Source organism: Sus scrofa, chromosome 15 (genome assembly GCF_054392235.1).
Source record: "Sus scrofa isolate SSC_HxYL_T2T_F1_AM1 chromosome 15, Sscrofa_HxYL_maternal_Yorkshire_Landrace_v2.0, whole genome shotgun sequence".
NCBI classification, from domain to species: Eukaryota; Metazoa; Chordata; class Mammalia; order Artiodactyla; family Suidae; genus Sus; species Sus scrofa.
The window spans coordinates 123,830,449-123,842,990 of record NC_139397.1 but is presented as its reverse complement, the minus strand read 5'-3'; the positions used below and the strand labels follow the sequence as shown (position 1 = coordinate 123,842,990).

At 43.0% G+C, this 12,542-nt stretch overlaps 1 protein-coding gene and 1 long non-coding RNA gene across 6 annotated transcripts in view; one reads left to right on the top strand and one right to left on the bottom strand.

Moving 5' to 3' along the window:
• The window catches only part of CMKLR2 (chemerin chemokine-like receptor 2), a 54,032-nt gene extending 50,746 nt beyond the window's left edge, over positions 1-3,286 (top strand). For 4 of the 5 annotated variants that reach the window (XM_005672113.4, XM_084998087.1, XM_021074589.2 and 1 more), the window contains one exon: positions 1,628-3,286. In XM_005672113.4, coding sequence (XP_005672170.1) covers positions 1,656-2,723 — 1,068 coding nt within the window. In that variant the 5' untranslated portion in view covers positions 1,628-1,655 and the 3' untranslated portion in view covers positions 2,724-3,286. 5 annotated transcript variants of the gene reach the window in all.
• LOC146396106 (uncharacterized) overlaps positions 1-12,542 on the bottom strand; it is a 271,106-nt gene that overhangs the window by 179,610 nt on the left and 78,954 nt on the right. The window lies entirely within an intron of this gene.

Below are 12,542 nucleotides of genomic sequence, written 5' to 3'. Positions count from 1 at the left end.
TTTCACCCAAGCCTTTAAAATTACATTTGGTTCTGAACAGAGTTCACAGCAGAACCAAGCATTTACTGAGCGCATGTTGAGCACCTGTGATATAGGTTAATATACAACCTGCATGAGACTCTGGAGGGGGTGGTTGTAGAGATGACAGTCGTTCTCCAGGAGTTCACAGGTTGGTAGGGCAGAAATTAGAGACACATGCACAACAGTGTAGTGTAGTAAGTACAATCAGAGGAGTAGGACAGAAGAGGGAATGTTGTCGGGGTTAAGAGCTCAGGATCTGGGTTCAGCAGATCTGAGTTTAGATCCTGACTCTCCGATTATCAGTTGTGTGATACTGGGAAAGTCACTAGGCTTCTCGAAGCTTCAGTATTTTTTCTTATAAATAGGAAAAATAGTACTTACTCACTTAATATCCTTCTTTCAAGGATCAAATTAGATCATACATGCCTGACATCTAGCAAATTCCTAATAGCATTGACTATTGGGTATAATGATAATGATTAATATGTATTATAATTCTCTGGGGGAAGGTAACATCAGATAATCTTTCCAGGAGTTCCTGTTGTGGCTCAGCAGGTTAAAAATCTGATTAGTATCCATGAGGATACAGATTAGATCCCTGGTCTTGCTCAGCGGGTTAAGGATCCAATGTTGCCATGGACTGTGGTATAAGTCGTAGATGCTGCTCCGGCCCTAAAAAGAAAAGACAGTGTTTGCGAGAAAAGATGGCACTTGAACCTAATATTACAAATTTTAAAAAAGTTGGCTGGGTCGGGGGTGGGAGCATGCTAATGAATTGCTTTTGTTTTTTGAGTTTTTTTTTTCCCTTAATTTTTAAGGCCTCACCTATGACATATGCAAGTTTCTGGGCCACGGATTGAATCCAAGCCACAGCAGCAACCTATCCACAGCTGTGGCAACACTGGATTCTTTAACCCACTATGCTGAGCCAGGGATCAAACCCTCAGGGATTCTTAATCCACTGCACCATAGAAGGAACTCCAAATTACTTTTTTTTTCTTTCTTTCTTTCTTTTTTTTTTTTTTGCTTTTTGGGGCTGCACCTGCAGCATATGGAGGTTCCCAGGATAGGGGTCAAATCAGAGCTGAAGCTGCTGGCCTACACTACAGCCACAGAAACTTCAGATCCAAGCCATATATATCTTCGACCTACACCGTACCTCATGGCAATGCCGGATCCTTAGCCCACTGAGTGAATCCAGGGATCGAACCTGCAACCTCATGGATCCTAGTCAGATTCATTTCTGCTGAGCCACGATGCCAACTCCATGCTTTTGTTTTATTTTTATTTTTTTTCTTTTTTGTCTTTTCTAGGGCCACACCTGAGGCATACGGAGGTTCCCAGGCTAGGGGTCTAATTGGAGCTGTAGCTGCCGACCTATACCACAGCCACAGCCATAGCCACACAGGATCCTAGCCGCGTCTGCAGCCTACACTACAGCTCATGGCAATGCCAGATCCTTAACCCACTGAGCAAGGCCAGGGATCGAACCCGAAAACTTATGGTTCCTAGTTGGATTCATGAACCACTGAGCCGCGACGGGAACTCCAACATTTCTTCTTCTTTTAAAAGTTGTTTTTTTTTCCTTATAAATTGGCTTCCACAGGTTTCTTCATTCTGCACTTAGCAAGGCCATGGAAGATCTAGAGGAAACGTTATTTGAAGAATTTGAGAACTACTCCTATGCCCTGGAATATTACTCTCCAGGGACCGACTTGGAGGAGAAAGCGCACCTGGGAGTCGTTCACTGGGTCTCCCTGGTGCTGTATTGTTTAGCGTTTGTCCTGGGCATCCCGGGCAATGCCATCGTCATTTGGTTCACCGGATTCAAGTGGAAGAAGACGGTCACTACGCTCTGGTTCCTCAATCTAGCCATCGCGGATTTCATTTTTCTTCTCTTCCTGCCCCTGTACATCTCCTACGTGGCCATGAGTTTCCACTGGCCCTTTGGCATCTGTTTGTGTAAGGCCAATGCCTTCATTGCTCAGCTGAACATGTTTGCCAGTGTTTTCTTCCTGACGGTGATCAGCCTGGACCGCTATATCTACTTGATCCACCCTGTCTTATCTCATCGGTACCGGACCCTAAGAAATTCGCTGGTTATTGTCATAGTCGTTTGGCTTTTGGCTTCGCTAATGGGTGGCCCAGCCCTCTTCTTCCGGGAGACTCTGGAGTCCAATAACCGCACCGTTTGCTATAACAACTTCCACGAGCAAGATCCTGACCTCGTGTTGATGAGGCATCATGTGCTGACCTGGGTGAAAGTTATTGTGGGGTACCTCTTCCCTTTGCTGACCATGAGCATCTGCTACTTGAGTCTCATCTTCAAGGTGAAAAAGAGAAGCATCCTGGCCTCCAGTAAGCACTTCTGGACCATCCTGGCTGTGGTCCTGGCCTTTTTGATTTGCTGGACTCCTTATCACCTATTTAGCATCTGGGAGCTCACAATTCACCACAATAGCTATTTCCACCAGGTGCTGCAGGCTGGGATCCCCCTCTCCACTGGCTTGGCCTTCCTCAATAGTTGCTTGAACCCCATCCTTTACGTCCTAATTAGCAAGAAATTCCAGGTGCGCTTTCGGGCCTCAGTTGCTGAGATACTAAAATACACACTGTGGGAAGTGAGCTGTTCTGGCACAGTGAGCGAGCCGCTCAGGAACTCTGAAACCAAAAATCTGTGTCTCCTAGAAACAGCCCAATGAACTCTTACTCTTCTGCAAGTCAGTATACAGCTTTTGTGTGAGGCCCCTGACAGATGCTTTCAGATTATTTGTTTCTGAGACATAGAGCTGACTGTATCTTCTTTTTATTTTTGGTCATTTTATTGGCATCACCTTTTTCTGTGGATATAAAACATAAGAAGGATCTTCATCTTTTTCTCCTGCCACTGAAATTATCTGTGTTATTCTTACGAAGTATAGTGTAAAGGAGTTATCAACACTACTTTTTCAATTTAATAACTTTTTTGAAGTTCTAAATCTTAATATTAAAGACATGACTAATTTTAAAAATGTAAAAATAATGTGCGCTTAAGCTTTAATTTTGCATAAGTAACCTATTAACTTATTCTTTCTTTCTGAGGCATGTGGAAGTTCCTGGGCCAGAGACAAAACCTGCCCAATAGCAGTGACAACGCCAGATCCTTCACTGCTGGGTCACCAGGGAACTTCCCGGACTAGTTCTTAAAATGCAGTATATGTACTTAATTTCTTTATTTCATGTAATCTGTGTCTGTGCGTTTATGAATTAAAGTAATAATTGGTTATAGTAGTTTAAATTTTTTCCAGTTAACTATGAGTGCTTAGTAAACTGTCCCAAAATCTAGTTGCCTAAAACAACAATTTATTGTAATTATATCTCACAATTCTGAGGATCAAGAATTTAAACAAGGCGCAGAAGGGAGGTCGCCTCTCTGCTTCACAGTATCTGGAGCTGCAGCTGACCTGGGATGACCTAACCAGCTGAGGTTTGGAACAGCTGGGGACTGGCTGAGCGGCCCACTTCCCCCTCTATCTCCTCCTCCCCCTCCCTTCCTCTCCTCTATCTCCTCCTTTCTTCATGGGTATTCTGGCATGGCATCTCAGGGTAGGTAGACTTGTGTGTATGTGTGTGTTTTCCCCTTTTTACTTTTTTTTTAAAGATTTTTATTTTTTCCATTATAGTTGATTTACAGTGTTCTGTCAATTTTGACTGCACAGCAAAGTGACTCAGTCATACATATATATATATATATATATTCTTTTTCTCACATTCTCCTCCATCATGTTCCATCACAAGTGACTAGATATAGTTCCCTGTGCTATACAGCAGGACAGACTTCTTATATGGCAGTAAGTAGGACTCGAAGAGGGTGGAACCAAGATGCTGCAGTGACAACACCAGTTCCTTAACCTGCTGAACCACAGGAAAACTCTAAGTGTAAGTTTCTACTTTTTTTTTTTTTTTTTTTTTTTTGCTGAGGCAGTAGCATGCAGATTCCTGGGCCAGGGGTTGCACCCACACCAGAGCAGCCACCCAAGCCACAGCAGTCATAACACCTGATCCCTAACCCACTGGGACACCAGGGAACTCCAATACTCTTAAAAACTATGCCAGACACTGGCACAGTATCGCTTCCACTGTACTCTGTTGGTCAAAGCAGTCGCTGGCCAGCTCAAATTCAAGGGGAGGGGACATGGACCCCACCTCTCGATGGGGATATGTACCCATCATGATATACCATGATATCACCATAAATACAAATATTTTGGAGAAATTCTGGGTATGCACCGGTACATATAAGATTGCTATAAACATGAAACGCTGAAATCCAGATAGTAGATAGGCCAGCCCAATATCAATGATTTCAGGAAAAGAAAGTTCGTATGATGTACTGAGATTTTCACTTCTGTTCCTATATTTATATGAATGGCAGTATAAAGCCAAGAAGTATACCTTAAAGTTAGTGACTTCTTCTTGGTGCATATCTGTTGCATTTAATACTGCAATAGTATTTTGACTTCTATTCATTTATCCCTTTAGCAAAGAGAGGACTCTGAGTTATACAGAACCATGGTAGATTGATATGTGAGATGAAACTTGAATAAAAAGAATCCTAAAACAAAGACAGTAATAAGTGCCCTAAGAACCAGGAATATTGTGGACTGTTCAGAGAAGAAAAGATGGAAATGAAGAAACACTGGAAATCTGTGTCCTTGCTGTTGCTGTTTCCGTTTCCATGTCTCTGCCACTACCCTTGTCTTTTATGAATATAAACTCTGCTACTCACTGCAATTTTATTTTTATTTTTTGGCTGCACCTATGGTATGTGGAAGTTCCCAGGCAAGAGATCAAACCCGTGCCACAGCAATGACCCAAGCCACAGGATAGTGCCAAATCCTTAACCTGCTGAGCCACCAGAGAACTAAAGCAACTTTTAAAACATATTGTCTATAATATCTTGATTTTATTTTGAAAGTTTTGAGGGGAGCTATGCTATTTCTTGAATTGATATCCTTTTCATCTCATCTCTTATTTTTTTGTTTTTTAAGATTTTTCTTGTAGTTCCCTTTGTGGCTCAGCGATCAATGAACCCAACGATTATCCATGAGGATGCAGGTTTGATCCCTGGCCTCACTCAGAGGGTTAAGGATCTGGTGTTGATGTGGTTGTGGTGTATGCCAGCGGCTACAGCTCCAATTTGACCCCTAGCCTGGGAACCTCTATATGCCACAGGCACGGCCCTAAAATAGCAAAAAAAAAAAAAAAAAAGGTTTTTACTATTATAGTTGATTTACAATGTTCTGTCAATTTCCGCCGCACAACAAAGTGACCCAAAAGTGACCCAGGCATACATATATAATATTCTTTTCCTCACATTATCCTCCATGATGTTCCATCACAAGTGACTACATACAGTTCCGTGTGCTATCCAGCAAGATCTCTCCACTTTATTTCCAAATGCAATAGTTTGCATCTACTAACCCCAAACTCCCAGCCCATCCCATTCCTCCCCCCTCCCCCTCGGCAACCACAAGTCTATTCCCCCAAGTCCATGAGTTTGTTTCTCATCTTTTAGTTTTTATAAATGCTGCTCTCAGATCATTTATTGGCCATGTACTTTACTGTTAGCCCCATGCAACAATCAGATCTGGTTTAGAAATTATTCCTTGAAAAAACATGTGGCGCATCTCAGCATATCCCAAACTTCTGTGGCTCCCAAGCTTCCTGGCTTCTGCCGTACCCAAGATGGGTTAAGGGGAGGCAGAGAGAGGAAGGCTCATTGTGAGTTTCCAGCCCTTTGTGCAGCCTTAACCCTGACCCTTCACCACAAGGGTTTGCAATATTCCACTCTGGGGTCCCCGTCAACCCTCAGGGATAGTTTCCCAGGATCAAGAGAAAAGATGCAGGACCCAAAAAAGAAAAGAGAACTCTGTAAGCTCATCCCTAGCTTAGCAAAGAAAGGGACCCTCAAGGCTCGGGGAGAAAGAGGAAGCCTGAGCAGGAAGGAAGGGGATTAAGCAACCAAGGGCAAAAGTACATTACGGAGCCTGTGGTCTGAAAGATACATTTCTGGGTGCTGCTTCCCAAGCTTTGTGAGTTAGGAACCTATGCAGAGTTGTTCGGTTTTTTTTTCTCATGCTATAGACTAGGGGCACAGCGTCCAGGGCCTGTGGGCTTTCCAAGGGCCTGTGAAAATATTTGAGATCCTGAAAGATATTACTGGCTCTAGCATATAAAAAGGAAACTTTAAAAGTCAAAGTCAATAAATACTCTGAATTCATTTGAAAATCTAACAGCAGTTATGGGACCCTTCTACAGAAAAATGCTTTTAAATAGTTTCAGGGAGTCCTTGTACCCTAGGCTAAGAACTGGTTTCAGTGGCTTTTTTTTTTTTAATGGCACGCCTGCAACATATGGAAGTTCCTGGGCCAGGGGTCGAATTTGAACTGCAGCAGCTGGCTTACACCACAGCTACAGCAGCACCAGATTCGAGCCTCATCTGCCACCTACGCTGCAGCTTGCAGCAACGCTGGATCCTTAACCCACTTAGCGAGGCCTACTGGCATCTTCACATAGACTACATCAGGTCTTTAACCCACTGAGCTACAATGGGAACTCCTGGTGGCTTTTAAAATAGTTAATAGTGGAGTTCCCATCATGGTTCAGCAGTAACGAACCCAGCCAGTATCCATGAGGACACAAGTTCGATCCCTGGCTTCGCTCAGTGGGTTAAAGATCCGGCATTGCCATGACATGTAGTGTACGTCGCAGGTGTAGCTCCAGAGCCCACACTGCTGTGGCATAGGCTGGCAGGTGCAGTTCCTAGCCTGGGAACTTCCATATGCCATGGGTGCAGCCCTAAAAAGACAAAAAAATAAAATAAAATCAAGTCAAATGAAATAGCTAATGGTGGGACACAACTTCCAGGACTCTACTAGTAGAAAGTAGCAACCAGCATAGTCACTTTCCAGCAGGAACGTGTTAATGTTTTATTTTCAGCTTGAGGGAAGATCCAAAGTGCAGCATAGGACACAAGCCTGGACCCAGGATCGGCATTTCCAAGCCTCCTCCCCTGGCGGTTGGAACCTGGATGGAAGGGTCTCTGGGGGTCCAATGACTGAGAGCAGGATGAATGATTGAAAAGACAGAGGGGTGGAGAAGAGGACGGCACTGGGGCAATTTGAGGAGGAAGCAAGGATGGTGGATGCCTAGTTGGCACAACAGTGAAGAATCCCAGCTTCCTCGGACTGGAGCACAGACCCACCCACACAGACCTGACTCCTCACTGGAAGGAAGCTCTTCCAAGGACAAGTTCCAGAGCCTCCGAGGCAGGTTATCTGGCTTTGAACTATGGCTCCAATATATTCAAGATCTGTGACCTTGGCTGAATTAATCCAAATTTTTAGACCTCAGCTTCCCCCATCTGCAAAATGGGATCACAATAGCAGTACCTGCTATGTAGGATTACTGTAAAAATGAAGTGAATTGACACAGGTAAAGCACTTTAAGTGATGCTTAGCCCTATAAATACCTAGCACATATTAGCTGGTACTATGCTTATTCAGTGAAACTCCTGGCACCTTCTGACAGCAATTGTTTCATCAGCATTAGATCCTTTCCTCCTCTTGAATGAACATAAAGATCTTGTAGGAAAACAAGGGAACTTACACAAATAATTTTATAAGAAGGCCATTTATAAATTCTATATAAAAATATTAGGGGTCACTAATGGCCTAGCTGTTAAGGATCTGGTGTTGTCACTGCTGTGGCTAGGGTCACTGCTATGGTGTGGGTTTGATTCCCTAGCCTAGGAATATCCGTATGTCACAGGTATGGCTGAAAAGAGAAAAATAATTTATGGGTTAGGAGGCTGAAGGGGCAGGAAAAGCAGAATGAAAGACTTTTTTTTTTTTTTAATGGCTGTACCATAGGCATATAGAAGTTCCTGGGCCAGGGATTGAATCCGGTTGAATTTAACCCACAACGCTGGGCTGGGGATGAAAAGTGCACCTCTGCAGGGATCCAAGCCACTGCAGTCTGATTCTTTTTTTTTTTTTTTTGTCTTTTTTTTTGCATTTTCTAGGGCCGTACCCATGGCATATGGAGGTTCCCAGGCTAGGGGTCGAATCGGAGCTGTAGCTGCTGGCCTATGCCAGGGCCACAGCAATGCTGGATCCAAGCCCCATGGTTTCTAGTCAGATTCGTTAACCACTGAGCCACGACAGGAACTCCCTGCAGTCTGATTCTTAACCCACTGCACCACAATAGGAACTCTAAGACTTCTTAAAAGAAATAGTTTAAACCCATCTTGAAAAATGGCCATAATTTTAACAAGTGCAGGTGAAAAAAGAGGCCATTTCAGGTACGTGCCATAGCAAGAACAAATGTTTAGGGGTTGGAAAACAGGCTGTGTTCAGAAAAGAGAATAGTCCCATTTTATAGATACAAAGTGAGGACAGAAGATTCACAGGTGAGCATCAGGCTAGAATGGCAATCCATAGTTCAGTATTCTTACATATGAGCAGCCGTTCCTTGAGGGGTGGGGTTTTACATGTCTACATATAGTTTCCTTTGATTTTTTACTTTACTAAAAGCTATTCAGGCCAATAACATTCCAAATGACAGACTTCCACTTGGGACATTTTCCTAATGCAATTTTTTTTAATTTTGATTTTTTGCTTTTTAGGGCTGCACCTGTGGCATATGGAAATTCCCAGGCTAGGGACTGAATCAGAGCTGTAACTGCTGGTCTACACTGCAGCTCACTGCAATGCTTGATCCTTAACCCACTGAGCGAGGCCAGGGATCGAATCCACATCTTCATGGATAACTAGTCAGATTCGTTTCTGCTGTGCCGCTATAGGAATTCTCTCAATTTCCATTTTAAGTTTACCCTTGTGTGATATTATCTTCTTACTCTTCCTAATTGAGGATATGAAGCAAAGGTTGTACTGATGAAACAGGATCAAATCATCTAAAGGCAGGGATGAAGAACTTTCCCCATTCTATCGCCAATACTTTATCTGGTCCATGAAGACCTAGGCTGAGTTCCTCCTCTCTCACTTACTAGATGACCAACTGGGGGTCATCTTTCAGAGTTGTGTCCTCATTTATAAGTAGTGATAACAATGTCTGCTTTGTTTATCTCACAGGCTTATTATAATGCGGTTCATATTAGACAATGTATGTGAGGCAAGCATTTTTTTTTATTTTTTTATTCCAAGGATAATACCTGCCATTGCCAAACTGTGTTTGTTTGGGAAAAAATATATAGGCATATCCCAAAACACTAAAGCAACTCTTCACATTTGTATCTTTGTCCATAAGCTTATTTTTCAGTTACAGCCAATGAAAAAGAATAAGCATTTTTCAGTGTTGCTGTTAAACTGGAAAAGCTTGTTGGAAAGTCTCCATTACTTTCCAAAGCAAATATGTTAAATTTATAAAATGTTTCACATATGCCATAGTCTAGCCGTTTCTGTTTATTAAAACCTAACAGTCCTCTTATTTCCCTGCTTCTATCAGAATCACCTCCAGTGCATAGTTCTGCCTTTTTTTTTAAACAGAAATATAGTTGGCATACAATATTAATTAGTTTCAGTTTACAACATGGTGATTTGACATTTACATACATTAAAATGTTTTTAGTATACACTACAAAAAGTGTAGCAACCATCTGTCATCATATAGTTACTATAATTTTATTAACTGGAGTTCCCGTCATGGCGTAGCATAAACGAATCCGACTAGGAACCATGAGATTGCAGGTTCATTCTCTGGCCTCGCTCAGTGGGTTAAGGATCCAGCATTGCTGTGAGCTGTGGTGTAGGCCACAGACATGGCTTGGATCTCAAGCTGCTGTAGCTGTGGTATAGGCTGGCAGCTACAGCTCCGATTGGACCCCTAGCCTGGGAACCTCCCTATGCCATGGGTACCGCCCTCAAAAAGACAAACGACAAAAGAAAGAAAAAATTAACTATATTCCCTATTCTGTACATTACATTCCCATGACTTATAACTGGAAGTCTATCCCTCTTAATCCCTTTCTATTATTTCACCTCACCACCCCCCAACCCTTTCCCCCCATCTATGCTTTGCCTTTTCTTTTCTTTTTTTTGGTCTTTCTGCCCTTTCTAGGCCCGCTCCCACGGCATATGGAGGTTCCCAGGCTAGGGGTTGAATCGGAGCTGTAGCCACTGGCCTACACCACAGCCACAGCAACGCGGGATCCGAGCTTCATCTGCAACCTGCACCACACACAGCTCACGGCAACGCCGGATCCTTAACCCACTGAGCAAGGGCAGGGATCAAACCCACAACCTCATGGTTCATAGTCGGATTCGTTAACCACTGTGCCACAACGACGGGAACTCCCTGCTTTGCCTTTGTCTTTGGCTTGGAAACCAGCCTCACCATTGTCCTCATACAATAACCCAGACTGTAACTCAGATGCTTCCACAATTTAGCCTCACTCTAATCCCAAACTGACACTGCAAAATCCAGCTAAACTTGTCTAATTGCCTCTCACAATCTCTAATCTCATTCTTGCCTTTCTTCTTTTTTTTTTTTTTTTTGGAATCTGAACCTGCACCACAGCAGCGACCCCAACCTGCAGTGACAAAACCAAATCCTTAACTGCTGCACAAGATAACTCCCCTATTTTTTTTTTTTTGGTTTTGCTTTTACTTTTTTTGTTCTTGCCTTTATCATTCTGTCTTTTTCACCACCCTAGAATAGTTTTTCTTTTTTTAAAAAAAACTAATCACCAATTAAGGTCTATCAAGCTCAAGTCCCATCTCCTCTAAAAAACTGTTATTCAATTCTAGCCTTTCCTGAGCCTATGGACTTTTGGATTAATCAGCCTTCCTTATCTGTAGGTTCTACATTTGCAGATTCAACCAACCATGGATCAAAAATATTTGAAAGGGAGTTCCTGTTGTGGCTCAACCAGTTAAGAACTCAACTAGTACCCACAAGGATGCAGGTTCTATCCCTGGCCTCACACAATAGGTTAAGGATCCAGTGTTGCCGTGAGCTGTGGTGTATATATAGGTCACAGACCAGCTTGGATCTGGTGTGGTTTAGTCCAGCAGCTACAGCTCCAATTTGAACCCTAGCCTGGGAACTCCCATATGCTTTGAGTGTGGCCCTAAAAAGGAAAACAAAAACAAAAACCCAACCAAGGAGTTCCCGTCGTGGCGCAGTGGTTAACGAATCCGACTAGGAACCAGGAGGTTTCGGGTTCGATCCCTGCCCTTGCTCAGTGGGTTAACGATCCAGTGTTGCCGTGAGCTGTGGTGTAGATTGAAGACGTGGCTTGGATCCCGCATTGCTGTGGCTCTGGCGTAGGCCAGTGGCTACAGCTCTGATTCGACCCCAGCCTGGGAACCTCCATATGCCGCAGGAAGTGGCCCTAGAAAAGGCACGACAAAAGACAAAAGACAAAAAAAAAAAAAACAACCAAAATTTAAGACCCAGAAGTTTGTGTTGTATGCTACAATTAGTCTTTAAGTATGCTTAGACTAGCTCTGGAAAGACATAAGAACCTGAGCATAAGTGAATGCGAGACCTGGGGAACAGCAGGGACTTCATTGTATAACCTCTGGAACTTTGAACTATGTTTTTTTTGTTGTTGTTGTTGTTGTTGTTGTTGTTGCTATTTCTTGGGCCGCTCCCGCGGCATATGGAGGTTCCCAGGCTAGGGGTTGAATCGGAGCTGTAGCCACCGGCCTACGCCAGAGCCACAGCAACTCGGGATCCAAGCCGCGTCTGCAACCTACACCACAGCTCACGGCAACGCCGGATCGTTAACCCACTGAGCAAGGCCAGGGATCGAACCCGCAACCTCCTGGTTCCTAGTCGGATTCGTTAACCACTGCGCCACGACGGGAACTCCTGAACTATGTTAATGTGCATATTTTCCTATAAAATTGGATTGTGATGATCATTGTACAACTATAAATATAATAAATTCATTGAGTAATTAAAACAAAATAAATATATTTTAAAAAAATGATAGTAAGGGAGTTCTGTCGTGGCTCAGTGGTTAACGAACCCAACTAGGAACCATGAGCTTGTGGGTTCGATCCCTGGCCTTGCTGTGAGCTGTGGTGTAGGTCATAGACAAGGCTCGGATCTGGCGTTGCTGTGGCCATGGTGTAGGTCATAGACAAGGCTCGGATCTGGCGTTGCTGTGGCCGTGGTGCAGGCTGGCAGCTGCAGCTCAGATTCAACCCCTAGCCTGGGAACCTCTGTATGCCTCAGGTACGACCCTAAAATGCATTAAAAAACAATGATAAAATTAAAAAAATTTAAAAAATGTGATAGTAAAAGATACATCAAGTTTATTTTTTTATTCAAGGCTATGGAGTCAAGATTTTAAAGTCACATACTTCTAAATAAAATTTATGACAGCTGTGGTTTAAATAAACTAAATTTTTAATTTCCTTTTTAACCAAACTTGTAATCATTTTTTTTTTTTTTTTTTTTTTTTTTTGTCTTTTGTCTTTTTTTTTGTTGTTGTTGTTGCTATTTCTTGG